The following is a 16,286-nucleotide window of genomic DNA, read 5'->3' on the forward strand; positions in this document are numbered from 1 at the left end:
GGGCGGGCGGGCCAGCAGTGCAGAAGGCGCACGCCTAGGTGCCCCGGGGTGGCAGCCATGATGGCCTGCCATGTCTGCTGCCCTGCTCCCAGCGGCCAATGTCTCTCGACACGGGGCGGAAAGCCAGCTCATGAGGGCTGGCGTTGGCCTCTTGCGGACTGGCATTGGGCGGAAACCACAGAGTGGTCCAGAGTTAAATGTTCCAGAAACAGTGAAACAGTCTCGTGAAGAAAGGGCAGAGGCCTTTGGAGATCTCTTCACAAGCAGAAGAGAAGCCCATAGTGCATAGGTAGCCAAATTGTCTTCACTTATCTGAGAAATGTGCAGGTCAGGTCCACGTGGGCGCCATTTGTCGTTAAAATTCGGTGCTCCAGCAGGCTGGGCTAGCTTCGTGGCAGTGAACAGAGACTCAAGGACACACAGCTGGGCCAGGAAGCTGTATTTCTTTATTCACGAACAACGATTTTAACGACATGTGGTCATAGCTAGGAACATTCTAGGCTGCACTAATTTCAGGACCCATTTCCCTCAGGTGGTAGACAGAGTATATTATCAAACCCTCCTTCAGAGGAAGGAGCATTCTCCACCATTGTTGATCCACATTGAGGGCAAAGTCCAATGAGGGCACCCAAAGTAATAATCTTATCCTATTTTCTGGAGTAATCTGTATACATTTAGAGTAATTTTTCCTTGACTTTATTCCATAACTCAAGAGATAAGTCTTTTGATGTTTGATCTATAGTAATTTTGAGTCATTACATATAAAATGAAGAGTGATATTTTCAGTCTTTAAGATTAAATAGGCACAGATCAGCTGTAATAATCACTTAACTGAGCAAGTAGATACCAGCTATGATTATTTGTTGTTGTTGTTGTTGTTTGTTTATCTATTTATGCCTCTAGGGCCATCACTAGGGCTCAGTACTTACACTAAGAATCCATTGCTCCTGGTGGTCATCTTTTTTTCCCTTTGTTGCTGCTGCTGTTGTTGTTAGATAGGACAGAGAGATATTGAGAGAGGAGGGGAAGACAGCGAGTGTGAGAGAAAGATGTGAAGTTACCCTCACCCCATCGCAGGTGGGGATCAAGGGGCTCCAAACTGATCATTACTTGAGCTTCACACTATTGCACTTAACCTGCCCAGCTATATATTTTTTTTGTTTGTTTATTTATACATTTACTTATTTTTAGGTAGAGAGAGAGAGAGAGGACAGAGTAAAAGAGATAAAAAAACTGAAGCTTCCCTCAATATGATGGTGGAGATTCCTAGAAGTAGCACATTCAGTAGTGAGTGCACACATGTCACATTCACTTTTTTTATTGTATACATTTTAAAAAAATTTATTATCTTTATTTATTGCATAGAGACAGTCAGAAATCTAGAGGGAAGGGGGAGATAGAGAGGGAGAGAAACAGAGAGACTCCTGCAGCACTGCTTCACCACTTGTGAAGCTTTCCTACTGCACATAGAGACTTGAACCTGGGTCCTTCCTTGCATACTGTAATGTGTGTGCTCAACTAGGTGAGCCATCACCCAGCCCCCTCAGATCCCCTGTTTTTTTTTTTCTTTTTTCCCCACAAGGGTTATTTCTGGGGCTTGGTCTCTGCATGAATAATCCACTGCTTCTTGCAGCCATTTTCCCCCCTTTATTTTGTTTGATACAACAGAAAAAATTTGAGAAGGGAGGTAGAGCTAGAGAAAGAGAAAGTGAGACACCTACAAACCTACTCCACAGCTTGCAAACTTTCCCCTTGCAAGGGATGAGGCAGGGTGTCTTGAATCTGGGTGCTTGCCATGACAATGTGGTCTGTAAATGTCACCATGCTCAAGGATCCGGACTCAAACCTGTGGTCCCCTCCTGTAGGGGAGAAAGTTCACCAGCCCAGTAGTGAAGCAGTGCTGTAGGACTCCCTCCTTCACTCTTTTTCTCCTCTCAATTTATTTGTCTCTATACAAAATTAATTAATTAAGAAACTGGACAGTGACACACCCAATAGAGTGCACATGTTACCATGCATAAAGAATTGAGTTCAAGCCTCTAGTCCCCACCTGCAGGGGTAAAGCCTCTTGAGGTGTGATACAGTACTGCAGGTGCCTCTTCTTCTTCATCTTCCCCTTTCCTCTGTTTCTATCCAACAAATACACAAATTATGTATAATAATATGTAAACATATATGTATATATATATAATATGACAATATAACTTTTTTAAAAATATTGCTTTGGAAATCAGTGCAATGGAGGCTGGGCTCAAACCTGGGCCATATACATGTCAAAGCGGCATCCAGATATAATTTTTGTAAGTTCTAATTATCATAATATTCAGAATTTCTTTTTTTCTTCCTTATAATTAATTTTTTGATGCGGTCTTGTGACCTAGCATATGATTTACCTATATGCTGTCTACGAGACTTCCTGTGCATAGTAATGTGTACACTCAACTGGGCACCCCATCGCCCAGCCCCAAAAAGCATAAAATTTAAACACAATGAAAATAGTTACAAGGTTTAAAAAATTATCAGAGCTGTGTGTACCTTGCTAAAAATTATCAGCCCTTAAATTAACATTTACTGAATAAATCAAAGAACATTAAAATCACCCCAAGCATCTTCTCAGACAATAGTGGAATTAAACTAACACTCAGCAGCAAAAAGGACATTAAAGAAAGCACCAAGATATAGAAACTGAACAATACACTACTCAACAACTATTGGGCAAGAAAGGAAATTAAAAAGTAAATTAAAAAGTTCCTGGAAACTAATGAAATGAAGACAGGAGCTATCAGAATATTTGTGCTATAGGCAAAGTAGTACTAAGAGGAAACAACAAAAGGTCCAAATAAATAGGCTGACTTTTCACCTAGAGGATCTAGGGAAAAAAAGAACAAGGGAAACCTAAAACAAGCAAAAGGAATAATAATAATAATAATAAAGACTAGAGCAGAAATAAACATTTAAAAAATATTCAAAATATTAATGAAACTAGGAGCTGATTCTTCTAAAGAGTAAACACAATTGACAAACCCTTGGACAGACTCACTAAAAGAAAAAACGACAGGACCCAAATAAATCCTAGGTCTAGCCTTTTCATCTCTGTATTTTTCTTATTTCATTGTTGGTTTTCTCCCTGGTTGATCTGTTTTCTTGAGAGAGTGTGAAGTCTCCTACTATTACTGTGTTGTTTGTTGTTATCAATGTACTTTCTCCCCCCCTTTTTTTATTAGTGCTTTAATAATGATAAACAAGATTATAGGACAAGAGGGTTACAATACAATTTGACATAAATCCCATCACCAGAGTTTCGTATCTTATCCCCTCCACTGGAAGTTTCCCTATTCTTTATCCCTCTGGGAGTATGGACCAAAATTCTTTATGAGATGCAGAAAGTGGGAGGTCTGGCTTCTATAATCCCTTCTCTGCTGAGCATGGACATTGGCAAGTCAATCCATACCCCCAGCCTGTTTCTATCTTTCCCTAGTGGGGCAGGGTGCTGGGGAGGCGACATTCCAGGACACATTGATGAAGTCATCTGTCCAGAGAAGTCAGGATGACATCATGGTAGCATCTGCAAGTTGGTGACTGAAACATGGTAAGATATAAAGCAGGACAAATTATTTAATAATCAGAAACATAAAGATAAGAGTGGAGCAGATGGAACTAAGAGTTTTTGCATAAGAAGAAACTAGGAAGTCTATTTTAGGTATATTCCAAGGGACTATGACTTTAGTAATTTTTGCCTCCTAGCTAACATGGAGGTGGGCTAAAAGTATTCTTTGGGATGATGCTGTCAGAGTTGAGAATGAGACTAGAAAGCTGGATTGGGGCAGAGAGTAGTTCCCAAATATGAGGAAATTATATAAATACCATTAACTGTTAACCTCACCCATTTGATAGGGCCCATATCTATTCATATTTAGCTCAGGAGCCTGTGTAACCTCTGCATCCCCATATCTATGTGAGAATCCAAGGATTCCCTGATGAGAGCCTCAGATAATGGAGTGGCCTGGTAGTGACCTAAAGGGCCATCATTAAATTTTGCTTGTCTCTTGCCCTTAAAGTAAAAGTGTGTAATAGTCTGCAGTGAGTTTACTCACTCAATAAAGGCAGCAAGCAATTGGAAAGACCTAAAAAAGACAACATAAATCAAATATTTTCTACTGAGGCCTAGATACCCTTCTCTCCTCCTCATTACTTCACTCTCCCAATCACTCTAAGTCTAACCATGTCAATATACTTTCTTATGTGTCTTGATAGCTGCTTTACATGTTTTGCTGCCCTTTCATTTGCAGCATAAATGTTGATTATCTTGAGCTCTTTTTGGTTAACTGATATCCTGAGCATTATGTAGTGACCATTCTTGTCTTTCATTGTGTTAATTATTATTTTGAAGTCCATTCTATCAAATATGAATATAGCTATCTTGGATTTTTTTTTTTTTTTTGCAGTTTATTAACTTGTCTGATGGTTTTCTATCCTTTCATTCTGAACCTGTTCTTGTCCTTTTGGGTAAAGTGTGTCTCTTATAGACAGCATGTAGATCATGTTTCTTGATCCACATTCCTACTCTGTGCCTTTTGATAGGTGAGTTCAGACCCTAACATTTAATCAGACTCCAGAATTGACATGTTTCAGTGCCATTATATCAACAGGAGAAAAACCTGAAGATAGTGATCCTCTAACCCTTCTGGGTTAGTTTACTGGGAAACAGAGGCAAAGATAACAGCAAATTGAAGGCCTATAGGAACTCACAATTATAGAAATGATTCCTTGAAACACAGAAAATGTAAAGGCAGAGGAGGAGAAACATAAGGAATGCAGGAGAGGAAAAAAGGCCAGCCTAAAGGTTTGGATCCTTTCCACCCAGGGCTCAATGCAAGGCCAAATAATAAGCAACTCTGAAGACCCCAATCAAAAGCAAAACAGCCAAAGTTACAACAGTAATCTTAACTGTATCCAAGACACTTTACTGGACCAGCCTCCCACCATGCCTGGAACTCCGGTGCCTCTGGCAGACCTACCCTGGTGTTCACATATGGTGGAACACCCTGCATGGATTCCCCAGCCTCCAGTCTCCTGTACCACCATTTTTAAAGCCTCCTAGCACCCACTCATCTAATGGTGAGAATTTCTGTCTCTTGATGATAACAACCCCCCACCTAACCCAAACCCTGCTCTTGGAGGGTCCCATATCTGCCAGAGGTTTGCTAGTCATTGGCATATCACAGTCCAGCCACATTCTGGGGCAGAGTGTACTGTCAAACCAGACTAGGCCCCCCTATTGCCACTTGCCTTATCTGAAGGCTGCTAGTCCCAGAGAGCACCAGCAGAGTCATGCCCAGGGTAGACTTGCACCATATCTGAGGGGAAGGTCTCCAAACCTCCACACAGCCCCTGCCAAGGGACTCAATAGTGGCTGCTGTGCAACCTAGCCAAGCCAGATTCTGTCCTAGCTGTCACTTCAGCCAAAGACCTGTAGCATGCCTGAGGCCTGCTAGTCCTAGTAGGTCCTAATTAGGCCCCTTCCAGCCCATGCCCTGAACACAAGGAAGGTCCTCAATCACCCTAGTCTGTCCTGGTGGACATCTACAGAGCCAAATGCAGGGCAGGCCCACACTGTGACCCACAGGAGGTATCCCCAACTACTGTGCAAGCTCCACCAGAGGTTTCTCAGTCCTTGTGGATACCAACCAAACCCTTATGGCTTTAAGTGGACAAAGATAAGGCCTTACAAATTCCTTTGTACTGATTAAAGGTTTTGTCTCTAGGCCAAGCAAATGAGGTTATTGGAGACTGTACATTGGAGCCCTACATTTTCTATTCCTTCTCATTATATCTCTGGTATGATTTCTCACCATTTTCTAAACTTGTGCTATATAATTATCATTGAATGTTTTTAAACTGAACATTCCTACCTCTACACAAATCTGCATGATTTTTCCTGAAAAAATCCTAAATATGTATAGGCCTAACATTACATAAAACAAGACAATACTTTTCTCTTTTTGAAGTTTGCTTTAAAGTCTATGCTGTGGAGTAGTTTGCCAATTTATAAGTTGCCTCTTCACCAGTACCTCCTTTTCTAATCAGGTATTCCAGTGAAATATTTTATAAAAATTTTATATTAAGCGCTCAGAAGACAGCATAATGGAGACTCTCATGCTTGAGGCTCTGAGATCCCAGGTACAATCCCCAGCACCACCATAAACCAGAGCTGAGCAGTGTGCTGCTCTATCATCGATCTATCTTCTATCTGTGTCTGTCTGTCTATCAATCTATCTTTCTATCATCATCTACCTTCATCTGTATCTTCCATTTTTTTTACATTTAAACACTGTAAAATGTACTCACATTTTTATATTTATTGAAAAAAAATCAATCTTAATTTCCAGATCAATGAATGGCCAATGATAAAATATAAAACATGAAAGTATAAACTAACACTTTGATTTAGCATATAGTAAGCATCCAATTAAAGCTACTTGAATTTATGTTTCATGCAATGAGATAATATTAAGATCTATAATCATGAGTTAGTTTATTTTTTAATTATTATCTTTATTTATTGGATAGAGACAGCCAGAAATTGAGAGGGTAGGGGAGATAGAGAGAGAGAGAGAGAGACACCTGCAGACCTGCTTCAATGCTTATGAAGCTTCCCCCTGCAGGTGGGGACTGGGGGATCGAACCTGGGTCCTTGAGCACTGTAGCATGTGCGCTCAACCAGATGTACCACAGCCTGGCCCCAAGATAATTTCTTTATTATTTATTTTAACTACAGTTATTGCAGGTCTCCAGTGCCTGCACTATGACTGCCCTCTTTTCTCCCCTTTTTACTATTTTTTTTTGGTAGATAAAAAGCAAATAGAGAGAGAGAAAAAGACAGAGAGGATAGATAACTGTAGCATTTCTCATGAACCACCATCTCTTTATGGTAATATGTGTGCACTACTATATAAGCTACTTTCTGCCCTCAAGTTCTTCTTTATGTTAATTATATGAAAGCCACTAGTACATTTGGAATCTCTGATTTCTAAAGTCAGAATACTATCTGTGCTAGCATATGGACAAAAAGATCATCTATATGAGTTTTAAAAATTCATGGCAATAAAAATCTACTAGATCCTATTTACAATATTTAAATGACTGGAAGAATGTAAAGAAATGAAAAATTCATGATCTGTGATACTGTGATATTTGTTTGGGGACTTGGGAGAGGAGTATATTTGCAGATTTAGTAAAATGGAAACTTAATTAAACCAGTAGAAATCTTATATAATGCAATGTCTACTGATAAGTAGATAAATAACTTAATAGTCATTCTTTTATGATGTGCTCAGTTTAGAGTAGATGTATTTGAACTGCATTTTCTTCATATAGGACAGCTAAATAAGGTGCTATATTTTATATAGAGTATATATTTATAGAAACTTTCATATTTGGTAACAACTATTTCTGGTAAATTATAATTTACATGTTAAACCAAAACTGTCATAAATGATGATGAAATATGATCATAACACTTAGGAGGGGATGTACCATTGAAGTGACAGTGATGGTAATAGCTAATATTTATTAAGTTCCTAGACTAATTCAGAATAAGTCAAGTCTCACTTCTCAAAATAAGACAGGAGACTGAGATTAAGTAAATAAATTGCTCAAAATTTTACATGAAGTTTTTAACCAGTGACAGAATTTGTACTTGTGCCTATGTAAATTTAAAATTCTTGTGCTTATCTAAAATCATTTACTATTTTTAAAGTAGCAATTAAAATTTTTGTTCCCAGGTGGTTCATGCAGAAAACTTTTACAAGACATATTTTTAAATAACTTTTGTTTTTAGATCTGGTTTATAACATGAAATCAGATAACAGTTCATTATATTAGTTAAGATATATACTAGTTACATATAAGCAAAGACTAACAATGAACATAAATGACACATAACTTTATTTCAGATTATTTATAAAATAGTCAGGCTCTTTAAATTTGCTATGATATTAATGTTAGTTAAACCTTGCTTATTTTCTAACAACATTATGAAATTTTATTTTTATACATATTTGACATAGATATCTCATCAGTTCTACTAGGCTATTGCTTATTAGGCATGTTGTAAAATACATGCCACATTTCTTGTCACTGAAATTTCAGTACTATCATAGAAAAGGGAAAAAAAGAGAACCGAATAAAGCTTAGAATTCTCTCAATAAAATGATACTTAGGTTGGGAAACATTAAATAAGTAAACTTTTTATATGTAAAATCCTTAAAAAAAGGATTAAAAGGATTAAGATATGATGTCTACAGAAAAGTTTGCTATTTAGGCACTGCAAATTTTCCTCTCCATCCTCATCCTAATTCCACCAGATAATGCATGCAAATATTTTTAATAGTTTTCTTTGTAATTACACCAAACTGGGAACAATCCAGTGCTCTTCCAATGGAAACTAGTTAAGTGGCGACTCTCCCATACAATGGAATGCTCTACAGCAAGAAAAAAGAAACAAACTACACATACACCATATAGTCTCTGAAATTCACTACTCTAAAGGAAAGAAGGCAGACCTAAATAGTTCCATACTTTTATGATTCCAGTTTTATAACTTTGTAGAAAAGGTGACACTATGACACAGAAGACACTTCAACGTTTCCCACAATTTGGGGTTATAGAAGTGGTATTTTATTAGGATAATAAAAGGTATATTTTGTTATATGGCTGTATATGTTTGATAAGACTAGAAAAATATCTTCCATGTTTAAATCATGACTTAATTTAATTAATCAACAAAGAACAAATTATAGATGTATTAGAATATGATTTTATGTGTACATATGTAGCAATGTAGCATGAAAAACTTAGGTGATTTGTCAATTTTCATTTAAAAGAGAAATTTTGTAAACTGAAATCTAAAGATCAAGGAGTCTTTGTTTTGAAATAGTGGGTCTCAAAATGTAGTTTCTTTTTTCCATGAGAAATGAAGTTTTCATTATTTTTTCAATTGGAGGGATTAGAGGTTTACAGTTGAAAGTAAGTATAGTATTTGGTACGTGGTACACATGTAACATTTCTCAGTTTTCTGCATAACATTCTAACCCCCCACCTAGGTCTTCCTCCACCATCATGCTCCAGGACCTAAGCACTGCCCCCCAACCCTTGCCCCAGAGTCCTTTACTTTGGTGCAGTACACCAAACCCAGTCCAAGTTCCCCTTTCTATACTTTTTTTATTTTTTAGAGATAAAGAATATTTATTTTGCTAATACAATATAATGTAATATAATATAAATAATATACTATTTAAGGGTTGAAGAACTACTTGGGGGATATTCAGGAAGGCATGGGGATGACTTTGTTTTAAGGATGTTGTGCAAATACTCTGTGACTTCCATCATTTGCACCTTCTTGTGTAAAATGGGTCTGTGCATGTTAAAACTGAACAGGTACATACTGCAGGTGGCCCTGCCCCACAGACTAGCAGGGACTCTTTCCTCTCTGAGGCATGGAGGACTAGCAGGGACAATGCTCTAACAAACTTGGGGTCCACATGCATGTGGGGAGAGCCATGGCTGATATCTTCCCTGCTACACAGGCTGGAAAAGACATCCACCTGGTAGCACTATTGCACCAAATCTCGGTTTCCTGGTAGGGGGAGAACTTGGTAATTCAGAGTGGAATGGACCAGGTGGCTACTTCTCCAGCAAAGGTGCCCATCAATGCACCTGGGGTCTTATGTTTCATAGCAATCACAGACAGATGACTTCATCCAGAATCACATCAACCATCACGTCACTCCCATGAGAATGTTATAACCAGGGCAATGCAGGATGGAGTTGCTATCCCATGGGTAATGTGGGTGCCCCTGCCCCTAGGGACTCTCATGGATGGGGAGTGTTGAGACTCATTCGGGGTCAGCATAGTAACATGTAACAGTCAGGTGCATAACTGCTCTTAGAACTCTTAGAACTCTTTTTTTTTAAACTCTTTTTTTTTCTTTAAAGATACTATCTAGCTTTGGCAAGAATATTATTTCCATTCACATTCAGTTGTCTTAAATATTGCATTTGAAACATTTTCTCTTAATATTGTTTATTTTAATATGTCTTTAATGTCATACATTAGGCAGATGTCTCATTTTTCTTAACTAATTTCTGATCCTGACTCTAGATCACTTACTTACATAAGACCTGAACAGAGAATCTAATCATACTAATTAACAACATGTCCGTGTAATGCCTCTGTAAGCATAGTATAAAGGATGTGCTATTTCTAGATATAATTTAATAATGAACTCCTAAGTTTTAAAATAATCTATTTTTCATGTAGTTTATCTAGTGACCTACATATTTTATCTTCATTCTTCCTCACTGTCCACAGTAATTAAAGAATTAAGAGTGATAAATGATCATGTCAAAATTATTGAATGAACTGAATTATTATAAGAATTATCAAATGACTGTTACTATTAACTCTTCTGAGCAAAGTTGAGGTAGTCAAACTGAAGATGTTTTTATTTCATTATTGACCAGCTATAAAAAAGAGCAAGAAATAGTATTTTTTAAAGATTTAAACATTCAATTCACTGTATTTAATTTCCAGTTTCAGTGGTGAAGAAACTAATATAATCTGGAGAGAGAAAAAAAGGTATAAATTTTCTTCTCCAAAACAGAAGATTCTGGGTGCATCTGGGTGACAAGTCTAGCAGATGGAGACTTGTCTCAAGTGGCCTCCCCCAGGGCTCTGTTCTGGCTCCTACGCTATTTAATATTTACATCAATGACCTCCCAGAAACTTCTTCAAGGAAGTTCATCTACGCCGATGACATCTGCTGTGCAACTCAGGCATCAAAGTTCGACATCCTCAAGGAAACACTCACAAAAGACATGATATCACAAAAGACTCTGATATCTGATTACTGTAAAAAACGGCAACTAATCCCTAGCACTGCAAAAACGGTATCATCTGTTTTCCATCTACACCATATCGGCCTCGTGTGAGCTTAATGTGCAGCTTGGCGATACAAGAATCTGGCATGAAGCACAGCCAGTCTATCTTGGCGTTAATCTCGATCGCACCCTGTCATTTCAAGAACATCTCATAAAAACTGCAGCAAAGGTGGTCGCGAGGAATAACATCATTGCAAGACTGGCCAGCTCCTCATGGGGCGCGAGCGCTTCCACACTACGATCATCATCTCTGGCATTATGCTATTCCACTGCAGAATACTGTGTCCCAGTATGGTTCCGTAGCCCCCATGTCCACTTGGTCGATTCCAAATTATATTCCTCTATGAGGATAATTTCTGGAACCATCCGTTCCACCCTGGTTCCATGGCTGCCAGTTCTTAGCAACATCGCCCCACCAGATATTCGTCGGGATGCGGCATCATTTAAGTTCATTTCCCACGTCTACGCTTGACCGGACCTGCCAATATACGCGGATATCTTCGCCCACCCTGTCCAACGCTTGACGTCTCGTCACCCAATCTGGTCCCCTATGCCTACACTAAACTTCTCTGTTCCAGTCTCTTAGAAACAGAGTTGGCAGTCAGCTGAGGTAAAGAACAAACACCTCATCACAGACCCCTGCAAGCGTCAACCCGGCTTTGACCTAGCACGTTATGATTGGGCCCTCCTCAATCGCTATCGAAAAGGCCATGGCCAGTGCACCACTATGTTCCATCGCTGGGGAGCCAGAGACGACCCGAACTGCCCCTGCGGCTACAGACAGACTATGACCCACATAGTCAATGACTGCCACCTCTCCAGATTCAAAGGAGGTCTCGAAACTTTACATCAGGCTCAACCTGACGCTGTTGACTGGCTACAAAAGAAGAGCAAAGCTAGAAGAAGTGGTGAAGAAACTAATATAATCTGGAGAGAGAAAAAAAGGTATAAATTTTCAAATAAAATTTTTAACTATTCTAAATTTATTTGTAGAGTATAGGACTTACATGTGTCAGGCCTCCAGATCAATCCTTGGCATCACATATATCTGAGCATTATTCTATCTTATAAACTAAATAAATAATTGTATTAGTTAGAACAGGTTGTAGGCTGAACTGTAAAGTCACATGATATGGTGAAAAGCCAGATGTTCCTTTGTTATTCTGCCAAATATGCAGCTCATCTCTCAGATCTTCAAATATAGAAGTTGGTACTGTAAATGTCCCATTTCCTATACTACATGTGGTTCATTTACCTTTACCAAGAGGAAATGAATACTTGAACAGTTCTTCATCTCTAGTGTAATATTTCCCTCCCTTTTTTTTTTTAAGTGCCAGATTTATTGCATAGCATCATGGAAACCCCATGTCAATTACTTTTTCTTCAGTCATTTTGTAATATTAAAGTTTGTGAATAATCATCAAATCAATTACAAAAAATAACTATCAGTATTTAAAATATCATTCTATTTTAGTACATGATAGAGATTTATTTCAAGTTTATTTCTGTCATGGAAAGAAGCCATTTCAAAGAAAGATATTTACATTTCAAATACATGTTCTCAATACTTGTACTTTCTTCCTCTGTTCGTTTGTAATTCAATCAGCTGGCTATGAAGTGATGATATTGAAATGCAGAAGCAGAAAGTTCCTATTCTCTCAACTTTGAAAGTGTCTAAATTAAATCTGTGCCAGATCAATAATGGAAGTGCCGACACTGAATATTACCCAGACTTAAGAAAAGATTTTTTTTAATGGCTTGAAGCTAACAACAAAACATGCTATATGGACACAAAAGGAAACACTCTAACTTGTAAAATTTCATGTAGGAGGAGTGAACATTTTATTTCAATATTTTTATTATTTAAAGCATCATTCAGAGATATGAAGAAAAGAAGTACAAGTGTAGTCATGTGAAGTATATGGGATATGAGAAAGTTCATATTTTATGACTTGGAAGCAATAAATAATTCACGAACAAGTCAATGTTGTATATTGCGTATATAGAATAACACATAATATACATATATAGTGTGTATATAAGGAAAATAGTTAATGAATTGTTTCTCTGACAATATAAAGGTAAGTTTTTATTCATTTCCTTTAATTTTCATAATCCATTTGTCTAACAAAAAATAAGTATTCAATGAATTTTTATGAATGAAGGAATGAATGAATGTTTGATGTGCTTTGAGAATTTCAAGGCAATTATCCTTACTGATATATGACTTAATATTCTTATCCACTGACATAGATATATTAGAATAGGTGACCAGTATATTTGGTCAGTGGAAAAGAATGATGCATGATAATTTTGCATTGATAAAAGTAAACAAATGGGATAAAAATACTTCCCTGAAGATGAGCAACTGCTCAAGGACTAATTTCTTCCTGGAGCTATCAGAAAAAAATCAGTGCTATAGTTGGAAGAAATGAAACAGTACAGGTTCTGTGAGAAAAGTCATCAGTTCTGCAGTATAAAGTGAGCCAATAAAACTAATCTACAAGGGGCTTTTAGATTTTGATTAGATTGTAGATTGCAAGCATTTTGTGAAGTTTTTGTAAAAATAGCAATTGATTTCCCTCTAACCAAGCAATTTAATTTGTGGTACAAATCACAAAGCCAGCTGTGGTATACTGGATTTCCCTACAGGATCAGTGAGCTAGAAGCAATGCACCTGTCACAAGGCTTCTAAAATAATAATTTGGAACAGATAATTTTAATAGGCAGGGATAAAGGTTAACAACCTTTGTTAAGACTCTTAAGAGCCTGAATGATTCAAGTACCACATTCATCTCATTGTTATTTCCACCTTAGGCCTTGTTGTATTCTGTACTAAACAGAAATTGAGATCGGTAGGTCTTGCTTACACTGTTCATGATGCTGGTTCTTATAGGCATGGTTAATGCAGGATATAGTAAATGCATGGCATCATCTGTATACTGTGCCAGAAAAATGAGAGTTAGATGTGACAGAAGTAGATCTTACACTGAAAGTTATATATGCACAGAGAAAAATGAAAAGTAAAGCCAAGTCTGGATTGTGTAGCCAGACATAATGGAGTTGTACTCATTTGCATATCTTGCTTTTTATGTGAGAATGAGGAAATAAATGGTAAATACTCCATAATGTCACCAGACTTACCTAGAGATATAACTGTTAGTGAACAACTCTCAGCCAGTGCCATAAATAAATCCCCTGCCTGAGGTAGAATTCTTTCACCAGGAACATATTTATATTAATTCCTAGAGACTCTGCAGAGGAAAAGAGATACTAAAGTGAACATTAGGAAGTGCAGGTGGCAGGAGGAGAGATAGCCGCTGTGATGAGCATAGTGATTCATAGTAACTAGAATATACTTGATTGCTTGAACTATTGTTTGTTGGGAAAATAGGAAAACCAACTCTTGAGATTTTTTTTAGGTGATAATCAGCAACATATTTTTTTTAAAAAAAGCCTCCTGTGTTTCAAAAAAGCTGTGCCACTATAGGGAGCAAGTGCACTGACCCTCATTCATTACTAATGACAATTAGTACTTTGAGTGGTACACACATATGTGGACTCTTTTTTTTTTTAATTAGGGAAGAACCAAGGACTGACTCTGCCCAGAAATTTTTGTTGAGATGTTGTAAAAAATAACAGATTATAATAGTCTTATGGGTTTTCCCCTGTATGTGACTTTTTGTTTTTCTCTTGCAGCCTTTAGGATCTTTTCTTTCTTTTCATTGTAACTATGAGTCAACATATTTATACACTTTTCTTATATTTGGCAGCAACTCTCTTCCCTGATCCAGCTTTCTAGCCCATTTTCCAGCCATAACATCATCTCCCCAGACAATAACTTGGGTCCACCTGCATATCAGATGTCAGGCTCAGGAAAAAACTAATGAAGTCATGGGCCCTTTGGAATATAACTGAAATAGACCTACTAGCTATTTCCAAAACAGAAACCCCAAACCTTTATCTGCAACATTCCAGCCTTTAGGTTCATGATTAATTAACAATTTGTATGGCTTGATATGTTAACTCTTTTTTAGCCACCATGTTATGCCAGCCAGACTTCCTTGGACAGACGACCCTGCCAATGTGTCCTGGAGCTCCACTTCCTCAGAGCCCTGCCCCATTAGGGAAAGAGAGAGACAGGCTGGGAGTCTGGATCAACCTGTCGGTGCCCATGTTCAATGGTGAAGCAGTTACAGAAGCCAGACCTTCTACTTTCTGCACCCCATAATGACACTGGATCCATACACCCAGAGGGATAAAGACTAGGAAAGCTATCGGGGAGGGGATGGAAAACAGAGTTTTCTGGTGGTGGGAATTGTACCCCTCTTATCCTATGGACTTGTCAGTGTTTCCATTTTATAAAAAATAAATTTAAAAAAACAGATTATTTTACTTTGGACACTTAAAATATCTCAGACATCATTTCAGTCATTTTATATTTTCTTAATATACCCTAACAAAATTCCTCGTTTGAGGTTCAATCCAGCACTTGGTATAGGCTATGTACAACAGGCAGAGTTCAGTGTTCATAAAATTTGACAATAGGTGATTCAGTTTATAGCTGTGGAAGCTTATTGACAGGGGTGTCAAATTTGAAGTCTGTAGGAAACAGATCTGGGGCTTGGAGGTAGATCAGTCTGTAGGACTGTCTGATTGTAACATCAGCAACACCAGCAACATGTCCGATTTCTTTCTGAGTCCTCTTCTCAGTTGACACCTGCGAGGCCATGTAAATGGCTGCAGCAGCCACAGAAATTGGGCTCCGTCCAGGAACCAAGTCCAGTTCCACAACTTTGTGAGCAATGTGTGTAGCTGCCATCTGAACTTGTTTAGGAAGACAAAGGTTGGAGCAAAATCTAGACATGAAGTTTCCAGTTGTAATCAAATCCACACTGGTTTCTAAAGCCTTCAAGATGAGCTTAAAGCATTGCTGAAAGTTCTCCATTCTGATCCCACATCAATAACCCAGTCATCTAGAACCAGGCTACATTCAAGACAGATCATATCGCCAGCTCTGTAGTCTTCCACTAAAATAGCATTCTTATAGTTTGGACACGTAACTCTTGGAAGAGCATCCAAATGGCTGGTAGATGCCATCTTCATGGCCACCACAGTTTCCCCTGAGGAAGCAGCTCACACAAGAACAGGAAGAGACTGTACCCTATGAGATATTTTCCACTCATCTGTTATTGGACATCTGGGTTGTTTCCAAGTTTCACAAATTGTACTGCTATGAACATAGGCAAACAAGGATCACTTATGATAGGTGTTTTTGTTCCATTTGGATATATTCCCAGGATGGAAATTGCTGGGCCATAGGGTAGGCCCATTTCTAGTGTCCT

The 16,286-nt window shown here is 38.0% G+C and overlaps 1 protein-coding gene across 1 annotated transcript; it reads right to left on the reverse strand.

Annotated features, from left to right (window-relative positions):
• Positions 1 to 15,499: 15,499 nt before the first annotated feature.
• On the reverse strand, positions 15,500 to 15,889 carry LOC103121094 (transcription initiation factor IIB-like). The gene has a single exon (XM_060198978.1). It carries the CDS (start codon positions 15,887 to 15,889, stop codon positions 15,500 to 15,502), a length of 390 nt encoding a protein of 129 aa, XP_060054961.1.
• Positions 15,890 to 16,286: the final 397 nt, after the last annotated feature.

Source organism: Erinaceus europaeus, chromosome 10 (assembly GCF_950295315.1).
Source record: "Erinaceus europaeus chromosome 10, mEriEur2.1, whole genome shotgun sequence".
Classification (NCBI taxonomy): Eukaryota; Metazoa; Chordata; class Mammalia; order Eulipotyphla; family Erinaceidae; genus Erinaceus; species Erinaceus europaeus.